Source organism: Physella acuta, unplaced genomic scaffold (assembly GCF_028476545.2).
Source record: "Physella acuta isolate Inbredline_101_S28 unplaced genomic scaffold, ASM2847654v3 ptg001038l, whole genome shotgun sequence".
In the NCBI taxonomy this organism is placed as follows: Eukaryota; Metazoa; Mollusca; class Gastropoda; family Physidae; genus Physella; species Physella acuta.
In genome coordinates this window covers 151327-171853 of record NW_026732555.1, presented here as the reverse complement: position 1 = coordinate 171853, position 20527 = coordinate 151327, and the positions used below count along the sequence as shown (strand labels likewise).

The window sequence follows — 20527 nt, the reverse complement described above, 5'->3', positions numbered from 1 at the left end:
GAACGCTGATTCATCTGCCTCAAATGTCCTGGGCAATAAAGGGGAAAAGATGATGAGATTGTATGCAGAATAGAGGCGGCCCTAGGTTCTGTATTTTGGTACCTTAAATCCTAACCCACAAAGTTGCGTGAGTGAAGCTGGAAAAAAATTGGCGAGGCTTAACTTTTTGCGCGTGCACTATTTGCATCAGTGGCGGGGCTTATCTGGAAAATTTCTGCTTTTGTGTACAATAATGTAATATCATTAACATCATTAGTACCTGTCAAACCCACTGCAAGACCATGCCAGCGTTAACTTTTTTTGTTCTATACTCCGATATACAACCCTAAAACAGCAATAAAATAAAATGCAACTCTTTTTTTATTGAAATGCATGAGTTATTCGAAAAAGAATTTGATTTATTTTTTAAATAGTTAAACTCGAATATAAACAAAAGAATTGTTTACATAACGCAAACCTTGTTTGAACTCTAATTACATTGACATGTTTATTAAATATTAATTTACAGTTAATTTACATTTCTCGTTTTTTTTTCTTTGTTCGCGATATCAACATAATAATATAATACTGTAAAACATTGCAAATTCATTGGCCTAGATTTTATGTTGTATACGTACTTGTATGTTTGAAATGGGAAATTTTGGGTTTATTCATAGTATACTTGTTTCACGATTGCATATTTAAGCGTTGAACTGTTAAAGCAATTTGTAATTTTGAATACGTTTTCGTTTAAAATGTATTATTTCAATTTCATTGCGTGCAAAACACTGTTGTTTAAAGAATGGTTAAATTTAAATGAAAGTTTAAAAATGCGAGACACTGGAAATTTCTAATCTATGTCTCAAACAATTAAGGAAAAAGTAGCAGTCAAACAAGGTGTATGTATGAATATTTTTTAATGTGGTGTTCGGCTGTTCCTATATTTGTTTTTTTTTTTATTTTTGTTGTATTTGTTTTTTAGTGCCGAACTATGACAACCTTCCATTGTTTCAAATGTGGTGTTTAGTTGTTACTAAGTTGTTGTTGCGTTTTTTTTTTGTTTTTTTTTTTGTTGTATTTGTTTGTTTGTTTTTTTCGACAAAAATATGATTTATAATTCAATTTTTATATGTGATATTTAAATTTTAATACGTTTATGTTTTTATTTTTTCATCCGAAATACGAATACGTTTGATTGTTTAAAATATGTTGTTTTGATGTTCGGATGTTCCTATGTTTATTTGTTGTAGTTGTTTTTGTTTTGTTTTTTTCCGGCCGAAATATGACTACGTATGATTGTTTTATTTGTGCTGTTTTGATGTTTTCATTTACTTTTTTTTCAGCCGAAGTTTGAGAGTATTTGATTGTTTCAAATGTGTTATTTGGATGTTCCTATGTTTATTTGCTGTTTATTTTGTTTTGTATTGTTTTTCCGGCCAAAATATGACTACGTATGATTGTTTAACATGTGTTGTTTTGATCTTTCTTAATTTCCGGTGTTGTTGTTTTTTTATTTAAATTTTTTTTTCAGTCGAAGTTTGAATGCATTTGTTTTAAATGTGTTATTTGGGTGTTCCTTATTTTTGTTTTGTTTTATATGATTGTTTAATATGTAGGCCTACTGTTTTAATGTTCCTATTTTTCAGGTGTTTGCTATTCTTAAAAATTGCAACCAAAGTTGATGTAGTACCCTAAAGGTGGGATCTCCTCAACCAAATGCAGGCACCTGCTTGTGATGGCATCAAGCGTGTTGTTGCACGCCTGTTGGTCCCCCTCACAGAAGAACTTCGCAGCGTCCAGGAAGAGATTGACCACGCTATCCTGATGCGGAGACTCGGAGATACAATTCACAAACCGCGCAGCCTTCAGCATAAACCCGGCATACGCGAACAAAGCGTTGCGTCTGAAGGTCGAGCACCCCCTTAGAACATCCCGCAGGTGTCCGAGGTTTCCCGGGGCGTCGGGGAAGTCGAGTAGGTCTCCGTTGGTCAGTCCTTGGAAGGTGGCGGCGTCTTCTGTGTTGACGATGCCAGTGTTGAAGACCAAAGCGGAGAGAGTTTGCTGGAAGTCTAGACAAAGGGACTGCTCGTCCTGGGTGCTGTTGACGAAATCCGTCTCCATTTTCTTGTACAGCACTATCCAGACGCCTGGGGTAGAGGGGAGTAGAGAGTAAAAAACAGTCTAACCTACATTTTATAGAGGAAATTATTAGCATCTGATCTGATTGGGTAGAAATTACCCCCCTCTCCCGCCTTTATCCGCCCCATAGATTCAAGTAACGCCACCCCCCACCCCGGTATCTTTCCTCATTGCTATTCCTATCCCTATTCTTATTCATATTTCAATCCCTATTCATATTAATATTCATATCAATGTTCCTAGTTATTCCTATTTGTATCCATTTTTCTAGCCCTATTCCTATTCCCACTCCCATTCCCACGCCTATCCCTATCCCCTACCCCTACATCTACCTCTACCTCTACCGCTACACTTAACGCTATTCCTATCTCTATCCCTATCCCAACTCTAAACCTATCTCTAACTTATTATTAACCTATATCCAGTCTTATCTGCATCTGCAGATGATTTATATGTTATCGACAGGGGTGTAGTGGTAGTGTTCGTTCGCATTTACTTAGGCTAATAATTAGGACGAGCCGACCAGCGGCACATCATACGCCGCTATTTAGTTGTTTTATTTTCTACTCTTCAGACATTCATAATGTGTGAATTCGACAGTACCAGTGCTACCACTGAAAATATTTGCTTTAAAACACTATCAGTAGGTCGTTAAGGACGATACTACCCCCACCCTCCTTTCCCCCAACACCTACCCTACACCCCCCCCCCCGGGAAAGCAGCCCCCTCTTCAGTAGCGTACGCAGGGGGGAGCAGGGGGAGCGGCCGCTCCCCCTCTGGCCATTTTCAGCAAAGTGGCGCCTTTTTGGAAACGTTTTAAACTCAAAGTTTTAAAGAATGATATTTGTTAAAAATATTTTTGGTCGGCACATCTGTGTAAATCACAAGATTTCTTTTCATGCAGCAATTAAGCTTTATTGTACTAGTCTAGTAGTGTCTACGTTTACAACACGTATTAACAGCTGCATTAGTTTGCCATTAAGTAGTATTATTCTGACAGTTTGGGCGATTACAAATTATATGAAACGGTTACAACCCATCTCCCCATGGACCTCTCTGTAAAAAAAATATTGTCATAATACCACTTCTACTTATTTAAATCTATTTGTGTAATATATATTTGTGTTATATATATGTATGTTTAGAACAGTCATCTAAAAATTGTCGCTAAGTTCACTCTGAGTTGGTTATTCCCCTCCCCCACCTCACCACAATTGTGTAGAGCGACATTAATGTCACACCAAGGTATAAACTGGGTTGGATAATTGACCTAAAGTGAACGGACAGTGGTGAATGAAGTTGAACCCCCCCCCCCCCCCCCCCAACCAACCCTGAACTGATCTGTTAAGTACATGTAGAAAAACGCGAATGATGTACCTAAGTACCATGCCGCCAGAAAATTAGCTTTTTAAACGTAAAACTCTGTGAATATTGTTTTTGCAATTGCCAGTAAAAAGGTGTGTGATCAATACAGTGATCTAACCCATACCTATCACTATGTTAAAAAATGATCTTTAAAGAACCCAAAGAAGCAGTAGTTAATTAAAATATCTGAACTAAAGACCAATATTTAGTTAAATGTAGACTGTTACTCCGAATGTTTTTCTATATTATCGAAAAGCGTGGTTTTATACCAACTCTGATTTAAAAAACTTTCATTATGCTGTAATATTTTAGCATTTATGATAAAGATATATTAAATTCTGATTATAGACGAAAACATTTTTTAAACTCGAATAGTGTTTAACAATTTCATTATATTCTAAATTAATTATTTATTTGTTTTGACATTTATAATTAAATGTGTAGATATATACATATTTATATTAAGAGAGTGATTATTTCCCCTATTTCACTTGTTTTAAATAATTTGCCAGGAATTATTATGTTAGAAATTTTTTACAAGAATTACAAAACAGATTGTGTTACGTTCATTGTTTTTGGTTGTAGTATATATATATATATATATATATATATATATATATATATATATATATATATATATATATATATATATATATATATATATATATATATATATATATATATATATATATATATATATATATATATATATATATATATATATATATATATGTATATATATATATATATTGTTTAGATGGATACAAATTTTGTTTTGTCGGCCTACATTGTTTTTTCTTATTTCTTCAGAGTGCTACTTTCAATTTATTTTACATCATAGCGAAGTAATGACAAACAGCTAGTAATTATATATATATATATATATATATATATATATATATATATATATATATATATATATATATATATATATATATATATATATATATATATATATATATATACACGTATATAGAACGTGTTAAAAATTCGGCGCCTTTTTTGTCACTTTTCGCTCCCCCTACAACGAAAACCTGGATACGCCTCTGCCCCTCTTAGTTACCTCCCCAAAGTTTAAAATCGTTTCAAACTAAATTATCTGCCGTCACTAAACCCGGCTTACATCCGCTCTAATTAAAACAGTAGTATCTCTACGAGTAACATGGGAAATTTATAAAATTGATGAAATATGAAACAAAATGTAATATCCTTCTTAACTTAAATCGTGATTTACTTGTAGTGCTAAGCAGAGGCGTAGCGATGGGGAGAGGGGGGGCGGACCGCACCGGGTGACACCATTTAGGGGGGTGACACCAAGGCAAAAAATAGTAAAATATATAGAGAAATATTTAAGGGAGGGGGGTGCAAATCGAAAGTTTGAGGGAGGGGGGTGCAAATCGAAAACTGAAAGTTTGTCCCCGGGAAGAGTCGCTACGCCTCTGAGGGGGTGACATCATTAAGTGCCGCACCGGGTGACACCCGACCTCGCTACGCCACTGGTGCTAAGCACCTTGCTGAGGTCTCAGCAACAGCTCAACTCTACTTCATCGAAGAGCTAACTTTATTTTTTTTTAGTATTAAAGCAAGTTCTAAATTAGGATTAACTGTAAGATTAAAGTATGAGATTAAAGTATAAAATTAAAGTATAAGATTAAAGTATAAGATCAAAGTATAAGATAAAAGTTTAAGATTAAAGTATAAGATTAAAGTATAAAATAAAAGTATAAGATTAAATTTAAGATTAAGTTTAAGATTAAGTATAAGATTGTGTATAAGATTAAAGTATAAGATTAAGTGTAAGATTAAGTGTAAGATTAAGTATAAGTTAAAGTATCGGTGTAAGATTTTCAGGATAACAACATACCCGGGATGCTGGAATTATCCAGCGGGTTCAAAGGTCGGAAGCCGACCTGAACACCTGCAGCACAGTCCAGCTCGAGCCTCAGGAAACCAGCGTTGATGACCTTGAAGTAGGCGCCACACCGCGGCCAGAACAATGCCAGGTAGCGGGACTGCAAGAATTAATTTTTTTTTTTTTGTTGTTGTGGGTTTTAGTCTGAGTAGTATTAAATACGAGCTGACTTGCGACGTAGCATACGCCGCTATCTAGTTGTTTTATTATCTACTTATCAACAATTCCTAATTTGTGAATTCGACACTATCCCACCCCCTGCCTCGCCCACACCCCACCCCGCCCAGTGAAAGCAGCAGTTTACAGACGACAATGAAAATATCAAGCAGAAGTTATTATCTCCCCGTAGTTTCAAATCGTTTAAAAACTAAATCATCTGCCCCTAATTACCGTTACTACCGGCTCTACTATTGTAAACATTCGGGGTGAATCACAGCTCACCTGACAGGTGGGGGTTGTCAGGTAGAAAAAAATACGAAGTTACGCTAAAATGTAAAAGTTGTAATATTAGGTACATTATAGTTTAGTACGAGTAATATTGTGTAACATGTCTTGTTTAATTTTAACTATTGGGCTTATACCCCCATACACCCCCCGTCCCGAGAGTGAGTCGAGTTCTGCGGACGCCTAACGATGACGCTTACCCGGATATTACTACTGCTCCTCAGTGAATGAACGTACACAAACTTCCCGTCATCTTCCTCGCTCGACTGATAAATGTCCCATCTGTAGGTCTGGTAAACTGGTGATACAAAAGTCATGATTGAAGTCAACACAAAATACAGAAATTATGACTTAAGTATACTAAAAACACAAAAATCATGACTGGGGTATACTAAAACACAAAAGTCATGACTAAAGTTAACACAAAATACAGAAGTCATGATTGAAGTATACTAAAAACACAAAAATCATGAATGGAGAATACTAAAAACACAAAAGTCAACTCAAAACACGTAAACGTCAAGACAGGAGAAATCAAATTAACTGTACAATGGCATTTAGCAGAGGCGTTTATAAAAATTGTCCGGGCACCTTACTAAAAAATGAACTCCATGATATTGTAATTAAAGTAGTGCTTTAAATTACCTCAATTATTTTCGTTTCATTGTCTGATCTTTAGAATATGTCACTGTGTTAAAAGTCATGTAAGTGGTAGAAGAGAGAGTGTGTGTGTGTGTGGGGGGGGGGTGGATCCACAAACGTACCAGATTACGAACGCCTCACGGAAGTGAGATATTTTAAACTGGTCCCGACTGCTATTACATAATATACAGCAGACCTAAATGGCGACGCTAAGTGAGCTGGGCTCGTACTTGGGTCCAGCCAGAGGCGTCACGGGGCGGGGGGTGCTGACCGCACCGGGAAGACACCATGAGGTGCCGCACCGGGAAACATCAATTGGGGGATCGACACCATGAGGTGCCACGCCAGGTGACACCAATGGGGGGGTGACACCATGAGGTGCCACGCCGGGTGACACCAATGGGGGGGGGGGGGTGACACCATGAGGTGCCGCACCGGGTGACACCAATGGGGGTCCAGCTGTTTATATAGTAGAACACAGGGAAGTGAATTAGGATCATACAGTTAGTCCATCTACTGTGAGTACTATGAGACTAGGTATTGATATAGTTGAACTCGTCACACGCCTATATAGCTAAACTAAACACAGCACATCAACTCGATATTAAATAGGGAAATGAGATAAAACACAAAGTAAGCCACGCCAGTGTAAGTACAATGAGACTGGATATTAACAAGTGTTTCTTTCAGGCATTTCTTCTGGGGTTCTGACCCCACAAAGAACATCTAACGTCATCCCCCCTCCCCCAACTAAATAGAATCTATATAGAAAATTTTCGGGAGGGGCAGATTAAAATTTCATGGGGACGGACACTGTTAAAAGTATATATTTTCTTTATAAATTCTATTTCGTTCGGGAGCGGAAGACTTTCTTGGGGGGAAAGAGATGCCTGGAAGAAACTCAGCACATCACGTCAACATAATATGAAACAGAAAAGTGAGCTAGGATCACACAATGAGCCCAGTCATTATGAACTGCATTCTCTAAATGCCATAGAGGCATAGACCCACTGGAAAAGGAGCTAAGACTCTCTTATGAGCCTAGCTGTTACAATAATAATACACAGCACATTAAAACGCCACTAAACTCACGAGTATCGTAATATCCCACCATACGCCCTTGTCTCACAAACGTTTTGGAGTCAATGGTCCGAATGACCTGAAACTGTTAAAAAAAAACAAGAATTGAAAAATCAACATGACAAAAATCTTTGCAATTTAAAACAAAAATGCCTTTATAGTCTAGCGTAGAGTCCACACGGGTTAATCCGAAAGTCGTGAGTTCATTACCAGGGATTAACTAGTACGGCCCCGGCCAAACTCTCAACAATAGGGCTGGTAAGTAGGTCACCAACCAGTTCTATGGTTCAAGCAGGTTTTATGGAGCCGTAGAACTGGTTGGTGACCTACTTACCAGCCCTATTACCGATACACTAGCTGTTTGCTGACTTAAGAAAGATCAGAAAGAGAAACGGAGAGAGAAAGAGAATTATTTTTTCCAGAAAATTGTAGACTGCTGCGATAGTAATTATATATGTTGTGTAGCTTATTTACTACAAGCAGGCCTATTAAATAGATCTATTAATTTGAACTAACAATTATACCTACCTAATAAACCTACGAAATATATCCATTAATATTATTTGAACTACCAAATAGACCTACAAAATAGATTTATCAATTGGAACCAACAAATAGACCTACGAAATAGATTTATCAAATAGACTAAAAAGTAGACAATACAAATAGATCAAAGTATAGATTAAACAAACAGAACACTCTAATAGACTAACAAACAAAATCTTCGGGGCGGGGGGCGGACCGCACCGGGTGACACCATTTAGGGGGGGTAACACCAAGGCAAAAAATAGCTAAAGATATAGAGAAAAACTTAAGAGGGGGGGGGGTGCAAATCGAAAGTTTGAGGGCGGGGGTGCAAATCGAAAACTTGAGGGAGGGGGGGTGCAAATCGAAAGTTTGAGGGGGGGGTGCAAATCGAAAATTCGAAAGATTGTCCCCGGAAAGGGTCGCTACGCCTCTGGGGGGTGACACCATTAAGTGCCGCACCGGGTGACACCCGACCTCGCTACGCCACTGCTTCCAAGTAGATCTACCAATCAAACCTACCAAACAGATAAAAAAATAAGACAAAAAACATACCTGCCATAAAGACCTATCAAACAAACCTTCCAAATAACTCAATAGACTTAAAAAACAAACCAACTAAACAGATTAACCAAATAGACGCACTAATTAGACCAACTATATGAACCAATCAAAGCTACAAATAAAATACCCACCTGCACGGCGCTGACGAAATTCTTGCCCCTCCACCTCTGCGAGATTACCCATACGGTCAGCTGACTGGGGCCAGACCTCCGCCTGACCACGACATCGGTCAACTTGGCTGACCCTACTATATGGACCCGTGTCCACTCTTTGGACAGCGTGTGCAGGCCAGGATCGTTTACAAGGCTGTGGGAATAGTGTCATTGAATTCAGAGGTGTATCGACCCATACCGGCGCCCGAGGCAAATTATCAATTATATATATATACATATATATGTATGTATGTATGTGTGTGTGTGTGTGCGTGTGTGTGTGTGTGTGTGTGTGTGTGTGTGTGTGTGTGTGTGTGTGTGTGTGTGTGTGTGTGTGTGTTCATTTTGGTGAAAAAGCTCCCCCTCTTGTTGGAAAGATTGATGGCGTTTGTTACCAGTCACTATCCCGTAAAGGTTTTGATTGTGATACCACGCAATTGATGTAGACATCAATTAAATCAGTATATAAATCCGTGTAGCTTTTTACTTTCTTAACTTTGACTGTGTATAATTAAATAAACAGGTTTTTATTTTTTTTTCAACCCCTTTAGGCGTCCCCTTAGGTTTGGCGCCCGGGGCCGCCACGCCACCCACCCTTCCCTAGCTACGCCACTGCCGTAGATATTATTTTTGTACAAGTTTTAAACCACTCGACAAGGCACTTGCATGGTCGTCCATACATTACCTCACGCTGTACAAGTCAACTTTACCTCTCAAACATGTAATCGTCAGACGTCACAAAAACAAAATCATACCCATATTCAGAGTTTCTTCCAGGCATCTCTTTGGGGGGCTAAGCCCCCCCCCCCCCCCCCCCCCGAAAAAATTCTACCGCCCCCCCCCCCCTCCCCCGAAGAAAATGAAATTTGTATAATTTATATAGAAAATATATACTTTTAACAGTGTCCGCCCCCCCCCCCCCCGAAGAAAGTCTACCGCCCCCCCCCCCCCCCCGAAAATTTCAAGTGCCCCCCCCCCGGAGAAAAAAGTCTGGAAGAAACACTACCCATATTAACGTATGTAATCTATAACCCATCCACCCCTTCTCCCACACCCTACAACAATACAAACTATATTTCTAATTCAGCATTGATTCTTGTCAATTTTATCCAATAAAAAAAATACAAGCAAATGCAACGTCATATATTTTGAAACATTTTCCAACATATTATATCCTACACATTAACAGCCCACACCCCCCCCCTCCGTCCATTTTTTTGATCGACATTATTCGATTATTATATGTCGATCAAATACATAGCCACCGTTAAACTTGAAGTTTGAAAAGTTGGCTACAGTTAATTATGTTATGTTCAAGCAAAAAAAAAATGTTGTTAGGAGTAGGTTAAATTATTGCGATGAATTAAAACAACTTACAACCTGCATAAGAAGAGCACATAAAAGGACACTTGAATGGAAGTTAGTGTTGAACATAAAACAACTTCAAAAACTAATTAATTACAACTGCTGAAAATCTTATAACTAATCCTGATTTACAGCTTGCTCGAACCTGGCGGTTCATTAGGGAGATGAAGTAGAGTTCGCCTGTTTAATGTGACCTCAGCTATGGAAGTAATAATGAGGCTAGCACTGTGCCCAGCTGCCTTTCCTTTCCCCAAATTAAGTCAGGTACTATTCAGAGCTGAGTGGACTCGGGGAAATGCTTCGTCAACAAGTTCCTATTCTGCTTTCGAGACTTTCGAATTAGTAGCCGTACGCTCAACCACACAACCACATCGTCCTTCAACTTGAAACCTAAATCTTATTTAAGGTCAAAGTTCAGCAGAATCATGTTACCTGCAGTAACCCTGACGTGGCCGGTAACAGATGAAGTAAGGGTTACCGATATGGCTGGCCTTGCACCTGCATTCTCCGTTAACACAGACGGAATTTCTGACGCACGCGCGACAGTCGGGTGTGAGCTCCATCAATCTTTGGTTCCTATCTTCTGCGGCCTCGTCTTCGGCCTACAAGTACAAGAATAGCCTGCACATTACCGCCAAAAGTAGATCACTGGACTCTTTTCAAACTAAGTGCTTGCGAAGGTTAAAAGGCATACACTGGCCTAAAGGGTCGTCCATAAATGACGTCACACTCGTAGGGGGGAGGGGGGCATCGTAATTTTGTGATGGTGTGTGATGAGGGGGGGGGGGGGGTTCAGAAATGTGAAGTCACTTTTTTGCATTATAAAAAAGCAATGTTAGAAAACGAGTTTTAGGTGTTATTTCGCGTTTTAGAAAACGGTTTTCATAAATTGTAATAGGAATTGATCAAAATACTCTTTGTTGTCAGTTCTGACAAGATTTTGGGAAAATATCGATGTTTTAAGAAAAATTCAACAGCAATGTTAAAGGGCGTTGTAGGCTGAGGTGTGACGTCATTTTAGGGGATAGGTGTCTGACGTGTGACGGAGGGAGGAGGGGGGGGGGTAAAAATTGTCAAAAAAGCGTGACGTCATTTATGGATGAACCCCAAACACCATTTCCTATGATATATTACTTGGAGAGATGAAAATGAAGGCAGTTTCCGAATTAATCGAAAAAAAGATGAGCGATAGATGGGGCACGTCCTAAGAATGCATCTAGTTGACTTCGCTGGAATGACGCTAAATGGATGCCTCAAGGAAAACGAAAGCAAGGAATGCCAAGGGGGATGTGGAGGCGCACAGCGGGGAAGCAGCTGGCAGAGGCAGGACTGTCATGAGGACTACCAGGAAAATTGCCGGTGACTAACAAAAGTGGAGGGAGCTTTCTGTGGTGGCCCCATGTGTCTTTGGCACAAAAAAGAAAAGGTGATGATGAACCTATCCACGTGGTGAATGAATAAACTTTTAAGCTTTACCTTCTTACGTATCGATGTATGAATAAAGTTTTAATTTTTACCTTCTTACGTGTAGGTCTATAATTAAAGTTTTAATTTTTTTCTTCTTACGTGTAGGTGTATGAATAAAGTTTTAAGGTTTTTTTTTAATTGCATCAAGTTTTCAGTTTAAGTTTTAACTATTTTATTTTTTTTAAGTTTTAATGCCCCGAAATTCCTCAAAATTAAGTGTTTTTAACGGACAAAAATTTTGAAAATTCATAATGAATTAGTTTGAAAATATGCATTAAGGTGCATTAGTTACTTCCCATAGAGTAAATTTAAGATTTCAAGTGGAAATAACCTAAAACTTTGGTTTCTAAAATGATTGCAAGATCTACAGTCATAACCCAATTTTTTTTATTAGCTCTGTTTTATTTTATAGCTAAAAAAAATTATACCTTAGTATAAACTATTGTTTATTTTTTTATTTTGTTTTATATTTAACATTTCTTTATGAATATGGTTAAAATAGAAAGCTTTTAAAAACAGTTAATCATTTATGGTATTTAAGTCTTCTTCGTTCTTAATCTTTGGTGTTGGGAGTGATCAAGCCTCTTCTGCCAGAGGGCGGAGACTTTTTTCGAATTTATCAACCCATGAGCTTTTCTAACTCGACCATGCTTCCATCACAATTAAGGATTACGCGTCAACTGGTTATGCGCCATTGAGGCCATTGACTCCGATTTCAGCCTGCTTCTTTTTGGATTTGCTTCCATAGCCTTTGTCCAACCAAGAACAAACTACAAGGCAGCAGTTGTTTGATTTTGGGTCTCTCCTAGATGAGTGCCTGTCCCCAGCTAACGAGACTCATCTGCCTGAGGGTTCGAACTCGAGACTTTTCGGTTTAGCAACCATGAGCTAAAAATTTGCTAAAAACTAAACAAAAAATTACTGCAAAACTGTTTTTCAAAAAAAAAAAAAAAAAAAAAAAACTGCGACCCCTCAACCCACTCCCCCCCCCCCCCAACCCACACATCATCCCACGGTCGCACCACTGCTCGCCAAACGTCAACATTTCCCTCACAAATGAGGATGTGTCAACAGTGAACTAAGCTGTCGGGAGTAACAGAGTTGCATCCCTTAATCATTATTTTAAAATCTAGCTGTTATTCCAGTTTACTTTTATCATTTAAGTTAAGTTTTATATAGATCTATACACCGTGTGACAGTTTTTTTTTTATTCTGTATAAAAGTACAAAATAAATTATTAATTTTTTTTTACATAAATTGTAACATTGTAATATTTATTCCCAAACTAAAGCAACGATTCTACTTACAAAAAATGTAATATTTATTCAAGAACCAAAGCAACGCTTCTACTTACATAAAATGTAATATTTATTCACAAACTAAATCAAAAGTTTCACTTACATAAAACGGCGTACGAGACTACTATAGGAGAAATACAAAGTCAAGCAACACATTTTTGTTCAAACTTACTTGTCCACTTGTTGTGTATAATCCAAAAATCCAAAGTACCAAAAACAGTGCGACATGCAGAAAGTTTGCCATTTTTTTCAGTGACTAGGAAATTCTAAACAAAATTTAGGGTAACATTTTTATACACAAACATATATATATATATATATATAGCCTATATATATATATATATATATATATATATATATATATATGTTACGGTCAAAGCCCGAAGTCGGCCAATGCTAGGATTGGCCGGCCAATCCGCGCATTGGCCAATATCGCCTCCCATAGGTCGGTCAAAGTCCGAAACTTTGCTTCATTTCGGCCTTTGGCCGGCCAATCCGCAGACTGGCCATTGTGGACCGGCCAAAGTCTGAAATAGCTCTTGATTTCGGCCTTTGGCCGGCCAGTCCCGGCCAGTCCGCGGACTGGCCATGGTGGACCGGCCAAAGTCTTAATTAGAAGATCATGAGCAGATTTTGGTTTTTTTATGCCGGTAGGATCATGAAATTAAGTCTTTATTGATTATTAATTAAAGTAAATGACAGAAACATTCAAATTTTTTATTGTACTATAGTCTCAATCAATCAATATTATTATTTGTTACAACAAGTTGAACTTTTATGGCATTTAGAATTACATAGCAGCTTGTTATTTTTACACTTGCAGCGATTTGTTGTACACTTGGTGTTGCAATTGCAGCGAGTGTAGCCTTGGCCCCCAGTCAATGATTGTGAAGATGCGATGAAGATGCGATGGTTCGCAGTGATTTTTCCTCAGTGCCAACTGACGACAATAAGAGCAGTTTTTCGTGAAGAATTGAAAACTCACTTCTAGCATACAGTTGTTTTAGAACACAATGTCCGTTCCTAATTTGTAGAAACCGCCCTCGACGCTCATGACAACTGCAATCACGCTTCGGGGATCACCGCGACCTCTGTCAACATCTGGAACACGGATGCCTACATTTTCACCCACTTCACCATCTTTAAATTTTGTATTTGATGTTTTAAGCATCTTAGCACCTTGATTTTGCAAGCCAGTATGAGCTACTGACCTGTGTTCCATGATGTCTTGTTTGTTGTGACACAATCTGCAGGTAATGTTCCCTCCGTACCCTTCGTCTGCTTCATTGGGTATTCCACAAATAGCATGCACATCGTTGCCATAGGATCCACAAGAATGAGCTGCACTACAATGTTTTTCACAAACTATACAGAATCTATTGGCCACATTATTGTCACGCAACTGGTCTGGACGTTCCGCCACGGCAGCAGATGTGTTAGCTGAGGATGTCGTTGCATTTATGGTAACCTCCATTTCTTGTTCAATGTTCTCAAGATCTTCCTCAGTAACTATTTTATTGAGAGCCTCTCTTGGTAGATTTGAAGTGCTAAGTCCCACTTTTGCTTTGCATCCAAACAAGGCTTCGTATGGTGATTGTTGGATTCATTGATGAAAAGAACGATTTTTCATAAATTAAATGAATTTGAGACTCTCAGCCCAATGAGCTGATTCATTTGTTTGCATCCATGTCATCATCATGTTTTAAAAATCTAGGAACGCGGAAAAGTCTTTTGAACGTTCCGTCTTGTTGCACGTGGTCGGTGACGCCGACTGTCTTTGATTTTGTTCTTTGATGATTGTCTCACCTCGTCATCATGGAGGAGGCTGTCACATACAGCTGTAGCCCATATATGGAAGCTAACATGAATTTACATTTTTTTCTTTTGACAGCCATTTGCTATGTCTGTCTCATGGTCTGACGGCCTTTTTGATCCATGTCACCTTGCATATAGAATGCTATACAAACAAGAGCTAAACAATACGTTACTCACAATGAAACCGCACCCAGAATAATTAAAACGCGATCACAACTTAGTCTAGATACAACATTGGCCAGGACATCCCGGCCAATGCGCACATTGGCCGGCCAATGTACAAAATACGGTGTCAAGTTTAAGTACTTCGGACTTTGGCCAGTACGTCCCGGCCAGTGCGCGCATTGGCCGGCCAATGTACGAAATACGATCTTAGTTGTAAGTTCTTCGGGCTTTGGCCAAGAGAGCCGGCCAATCCGCGCATTGGCCGGCCAATCCGGGGTTTGGCCGCACTTCGGGCTTTGACCGTAACATATATATATATATATATATATATATATATATATATATATATATATATATATATATATATTATATATATATATATAAGCATTATTCGTATTATGCAATGTTTCAATAAAACATTTTTCTTTTATATATTTATTCTCTCTTTCACTGATTGAAATATTAGGTTTCTACTGCGTTTGATTGTTTAATATAATTAAGTAGATTTATTAATTATTTTTTTTTGTATTTTAAACATTTATATATATTACAGATAAACCATCGTTTTTTTTTGTTTTTTTTTGTGGTGAGTTTTCTCATTAAGAAATGAAGGCTACATAAGCGATGAAGAGCCTAAACTACAAAACAAGTATTGTCGAAAGTACGAATTTTTTCGTTACAACACAATTATTCTCCAACCTACGAATGCTGTCTATACTACACAAATGTTGTCCAGCCTATGAATTTTTTCATTACAACACAATTATTATTTACCCCTACGAATTCTAGATTTACAATACAAATAATTGTCGAAGCTGTTCGTACCGTTACTGCTCGCAAATATTATAACAACACATATTTCTGTTCTGCAGACAAAGCTTATAAATTACTCTATATTTTAGGCTAGTTGACTTGCCTAGTTTGAGCCACTATGTTAAACATCAAATAACATGTCTTCTTAATGCGTGTGCGAGTTAATGATAAAAACGTTCCAACTTTAACCTTACGTTATTTATTAAACATATTTCGATTCAGATATATGTTTGCAGAAACAGCATTACACAATTACATACGCCCATTAATCAATAAATTGCATATAATGCAATAAAGAAGCTTAATTAAGAATCAAATTTATTTATTTTTAGTAAAAGAAAAGAATGCATTGCTTATAGAAATTCCTCAATAAATACCATAACAACAACTATTTATTACAGATATTTATTTTTAGAAAATGTAAGTAAAAATTACGTAATTCAATACTTATATTATCACAATAAACAGCCTACATAAAGTAACGTAAACAAAAAGATGTGCGTTCTCGGTCAAATTTTTGTTTACGAAGCATGCAAACAATATTGTTACATTAAATCCTTATTTACTTTTCTGTATTATATATTCTAAATAACTTAAATAAAAAATTAAAAAAAAAAGTATTACCAAAATCTAACCAGACAAAACTTCGGGCCTTGTGTGTATTGTAATCAGTATCCACCTATCGTATCGATACTGAGGCGCTGAGCAACAAAGCATCCACGTTCACGGATCACACCCCCCCCCCCCCCGACGTCCCTAGCCTCACACATCAGCGCTATTGACCGACCACCACACACCAGCCCCCGACAGGATTACAAAAATCACACCAGTCATTATAACTCGTACCAACTGATCTATTTTCTACGTTGATAAAACACGTCTGGCGAATTATTGCGAGTGAAAATTTTACCAAAAAAAAAGTTTTTTTTTTAAATTTTATTGTTGAATATTTCAATATTTTAAATGACTATGAAAAAGAAATAAGAAAGCAAAAAAAAAAATAAAAAATGAAATTTGTTTACAGTATTGTAAATTTCTGTAAATATTTGCCATGGTTTTATGCTGTTACAAAATCAGCATATAGATGCTTAATTAGTTGGCCTCATATTGTGTGTGTTATGTTTGTTAACAAGCAACCTGTAGTTGCACCAAGAGGAACATGTACACAGTGGCGTAGCGAGGTCGGGTGTCACCCGGTGCGGCACTTAATGATGTCACCCCCCCCCCCCAGAGGCGTAGCGACCCTTCCCGGGGACATATTTTCGATTTGCACCCCCCTCAAACTTTTGATTTGCACCCCCCCCCCCCCCCTCAATTTTTTCTCTATATATTTTGCTATTTTTTTTTGCCTTGTGTCACCCCCCTAAATGGTGTCACCCGGTGCGGTACTCACCCCCTACGCCTCTGCATGTACAGTACATCTGGATCTATAAACGACCACAGGGATGTGGAAGACTACTAAAGTAACTTGAAGTACATTTAGTGGTATTAAGGGCAAAACTATTGAGGGGAAGTTGCCTGAAAGAAACTAAATCATAACACCACTTCAGCGTCACTCTACCTTTACCCAGTGGCGTAGGCACTTAATGGTGTCACACCCCAGAGGCGTAGCGACCCTTCCCGGGGACAAACTTTCAATTTTCGATTAACATCCCCCCCCCCCCCCTCAAATTTATCTCTATATATTTTGCTATTTTTTGCCTTGGTGTCACCCCCCCCCCCCTAAATGGTGTCACTTTCCTAAATGGTGTCACCCGGTGCGGCCGCAAAAGAGCTGTGTGGACACAACGTTCTACTGACTTGAACCGGGATTCGAACGCGAACATTCGTGTTATGAATCTAGCGCTCTACCTCTAGGCCACGCCGTCCCCTGGTTCAATACTTAGAAATTTAAAAAGAAAAAGGTCGAACAAGCGATAGTAAGCAAGGCACGTTCTTCAAAGGCAAGTATTTATCACATTTAATCTGGCCACCAACGTTTAGAGGCTATTTACGTCTCGCGTTGACGAGCTGACGCGTGAACTTGTTGATTGATTTATCGAAAACCTTTCGCTAACCCTGTTCTTGTCTGTTGCTTGTGTCTCTTCCAATTTTCTGATGAACACATTTTAAAATTTGGCATGAAAATAACAATGTAATTACTATGCAGTTTTAGTTTTATTTATGTAAATGTAAGGGAGGAATGGGACAATCGTATGGAAGTATGGAAAACATTTTTTATTTACAGAAAGGGGTCATCCATAAAAGACTTCGCGCTTTTTTTGGACAATTTTTACCTCCCCCCTGCCAAACATCGTCACAAAAAGCCAGACACCCCCACCAGTGTTTCTTCCAGACTTTTTTCTCCGGGGGGGGGGGGGGGGGTGGCACTGGAAATTTTCGGGGGGCGGTAGACTTTCTTCGGGGGGGGGGGGGGGCGGACACTGTTAACAGTATTTATTTTCTATATAAATTATATAAGTTTCATTTCGTTCGGGGGGGGGGGGGGGGGGGGAGGCGGTAACAATTTTTTCAGGGGGGCTTTGCCCCCCCCCCCCCCCGAAGAGATGCCTGGAAGAAACTCTGCCCCCCCCCCACCTAAATGACGTCACACCTCAGCCTACAACCCCCGTCTTAATTGCAGTTGAATTTTTCTTAAAATACAACATTTTTTCCAAAATCTTGTCTGAACTCTGTCAACTTTGAGTATTTTAATCAATTCCCATTACGATTTATTCAAACAGTTTTCCATAACGCAAAATAACGGTTATAATTCGTTTTCTAACACTGTTAGATTGTGGGTAAGAATAATTTGCTCAACAAAGAACAATATTCACATATTTTATTAGCTCAAAACAAATGATAAAATAACAAAAATGTACAAAGCAATTTTTTTAAATACTTGTTGTATTCTCTTTTACTTTTACATTGTTTCTGATGTATAACATAAAACTAGATTTTAAACTTTAAACATCTTTGTGAAACGGTAAAACAACTAACACAAATAAATTCTTGTTTGGCATTTGATCAATACATGCAACATATCTCAATAAATAGTCTCAATAAATTTGAAAAATCAAACTTTTTATAACAGGTAACATATTTGTAAGACATTTCTTCCTGAGTTATTCAGCATCTTAAAATAACAGCTGTGCAAAAACCTGTGACTGATGCCACACTCAAGAGGCTTCTCCCTGACAGTAGCATTGAGAGGGGGGGGGGGCGGGGGGGGGGGGGGACATATATCCCCGGGCGTTGACATTAGGGGGCGCCAAAATGATTTAGAAAAAAGTTTGTCCCCGGGAGCCAGGAAGGTTCGCTACGCCTCTGCTCCCTGAAATTCATTATTTTATGTCTTTTTTAACAAGACTGAAGGAAAAAAATTTGGTTCATTTAGCTGTACACATAACTAGTTACAATTTCAGTCTCATGTTTGTTTCTTATCCTCCCCCAAGTCACATAATATTCAAAATCTTGGACAAACATTTGCCCTATTCGGGAAAGAAGAAACATGCACTGGCTAAAATTTTACCAAGTGTTTGTTAGTGTTCTTAGCTTTAAAATAAATAACATATTGTAAAGAAAATAAATGTTAGTAATAAAATATGCTCACCACAAAATAATCAAAATAATATTCAAATTGTTTTATTAACTGGAAAAAGCTATACAAATTACATACAAATGTAAACAGCATGTATTTTAAATAATACTTTTCTTTTTACACCGTCAACTCCCGCCACCCACCTCAAAGGTTTTTTTTTAAAAATCAAATTTTTAAAATCAATTTATTTTTTTAAATCTCTAAAAAAATCTTTTTTTTAAAATGGTAACTCATTTAACAAACAACAAACAAAAACTTTAAAAAATTAGCATCAAAATGTGCTATTTTTAAAAGAACAAATTTAAGTAACAAAGATATTAAAATCTTAAAGTTATAGCATGATTGCAAGAAAATACTATTACTGGTGGCCATATATATATATATATATATATATATATATATATATATATATATATATATATATATATATATATATATATATATATATATATATATATATATATAATGTATATATATATATAATGTATATATATATATATATATATACACACACAATTGTACAAACTAGTTTAAACTATGTAGTATGTAGCCTAATAATGCAAGAGATTTGTTATATATTCCAGTGTTAAAGTAAATAAATAGACTACCTTACATTTCTGAATTATTATTCACATAAATGTACTTAATTTTACACATTTTTCTATTACAGTAAATATTATCACATGTATGCTAAATGCTTGTTAGTCATTTAATCAATATATCAGAAATTTATCTCTTTAAACATTGATAATAAAAATAAAATAATGTGTAAGTATAAATATACAGGCCCTATTTAGTATAAAAGCTACACACATAAATAATTCATTTATTAACCTATCATTGATAATAAATAAAATGTTGAATAATATTCAGTTAATCTTGTGACCATTTTATCAACAACAATATCACAGCAAGCTAACTCAATGCATGAAAACAAACAAAACAAATACTATCAGAAAAAATTGAAATAAGGTACAAACATAGAATGTTTGCAGTGTAATCAAGAGTATTACATTATGAAGTAGAATTCACTTGTTTCAGAGACTTCGACATTTGAAGGGATAATATGGTCAGCACTAAGCCCAGCCACCTCTACTTTTCCTTTATCAGAGCTGGGTGGACCCAGGGATTTTGAATAGACTCAAGCCAGTGATCTGAACTCGAGAACTATAGGTTAGCAATCAAAAGTCTACTATTTGACGCCACCACATTAAAAAAAAAA

General features: G+C 37.3%; 1 protein-coding gene across 1 annotated transcript; it reads right to left on the bottom strand.

Annotated features, from left to right (window-relative positions):
• Positions 1 to 337: 337 nt before the first annotated feature.
• LOC131954901 (uncharacterized) lies at positions 338 to 16461 on the bottom strand. Its single transcript, XM_059318720.1, has 8 exons — positions 16350 to 16461; positions 13105 to 13198; positions 10600 to 10769; positions 8782 to 8956; positions 7574 to 7646; positions 6040 to 6137; positions 5348 to 5495; positions 338 to 2126 (listed from the first exon to the last, which is right to left on the bottom strand). Exons 2-8 carry the CDS (start codon positions 13174 to 13176, stop codon positions 1639 to 1641), a joined length of 1224 nt encoding a protein of 407 aa, XP_059174703.1. The 5' UTR covers positions 13177 to 13198; positions 16350 to 16461; the 3' UTR covers positions 338 to 1638.
• Between the last annotated feature and the right edge of the window lie 4066 nt (positions 16462 to 20527).

Excerpts from the sequence above, each read along its gene's own strand:
- LOC131954901 (XM_059318720.1), bottom strand. The coding sequence starts at position 13,176 with ATGGCAAACTTTCTGCATGTCGCACTGTTTTTGGTACTTTGGATTTTT. Across the intron at positions 10,770-13,104 it reads TATACACAACAAGTGGACAA|GCCGAAGACGAGGCCGCAGA; the intron begins GTAAGTTTGAAC and ends TTGTACTTGTAG. Across the intron at positions 7,647-8,781 it reads ATTTCGTCAGCGCCGTGCAG|TTTCAGGTCATTCGGACCAT; the intron begins GTGGGTATTTTA and ends TTTTTTTAACAG.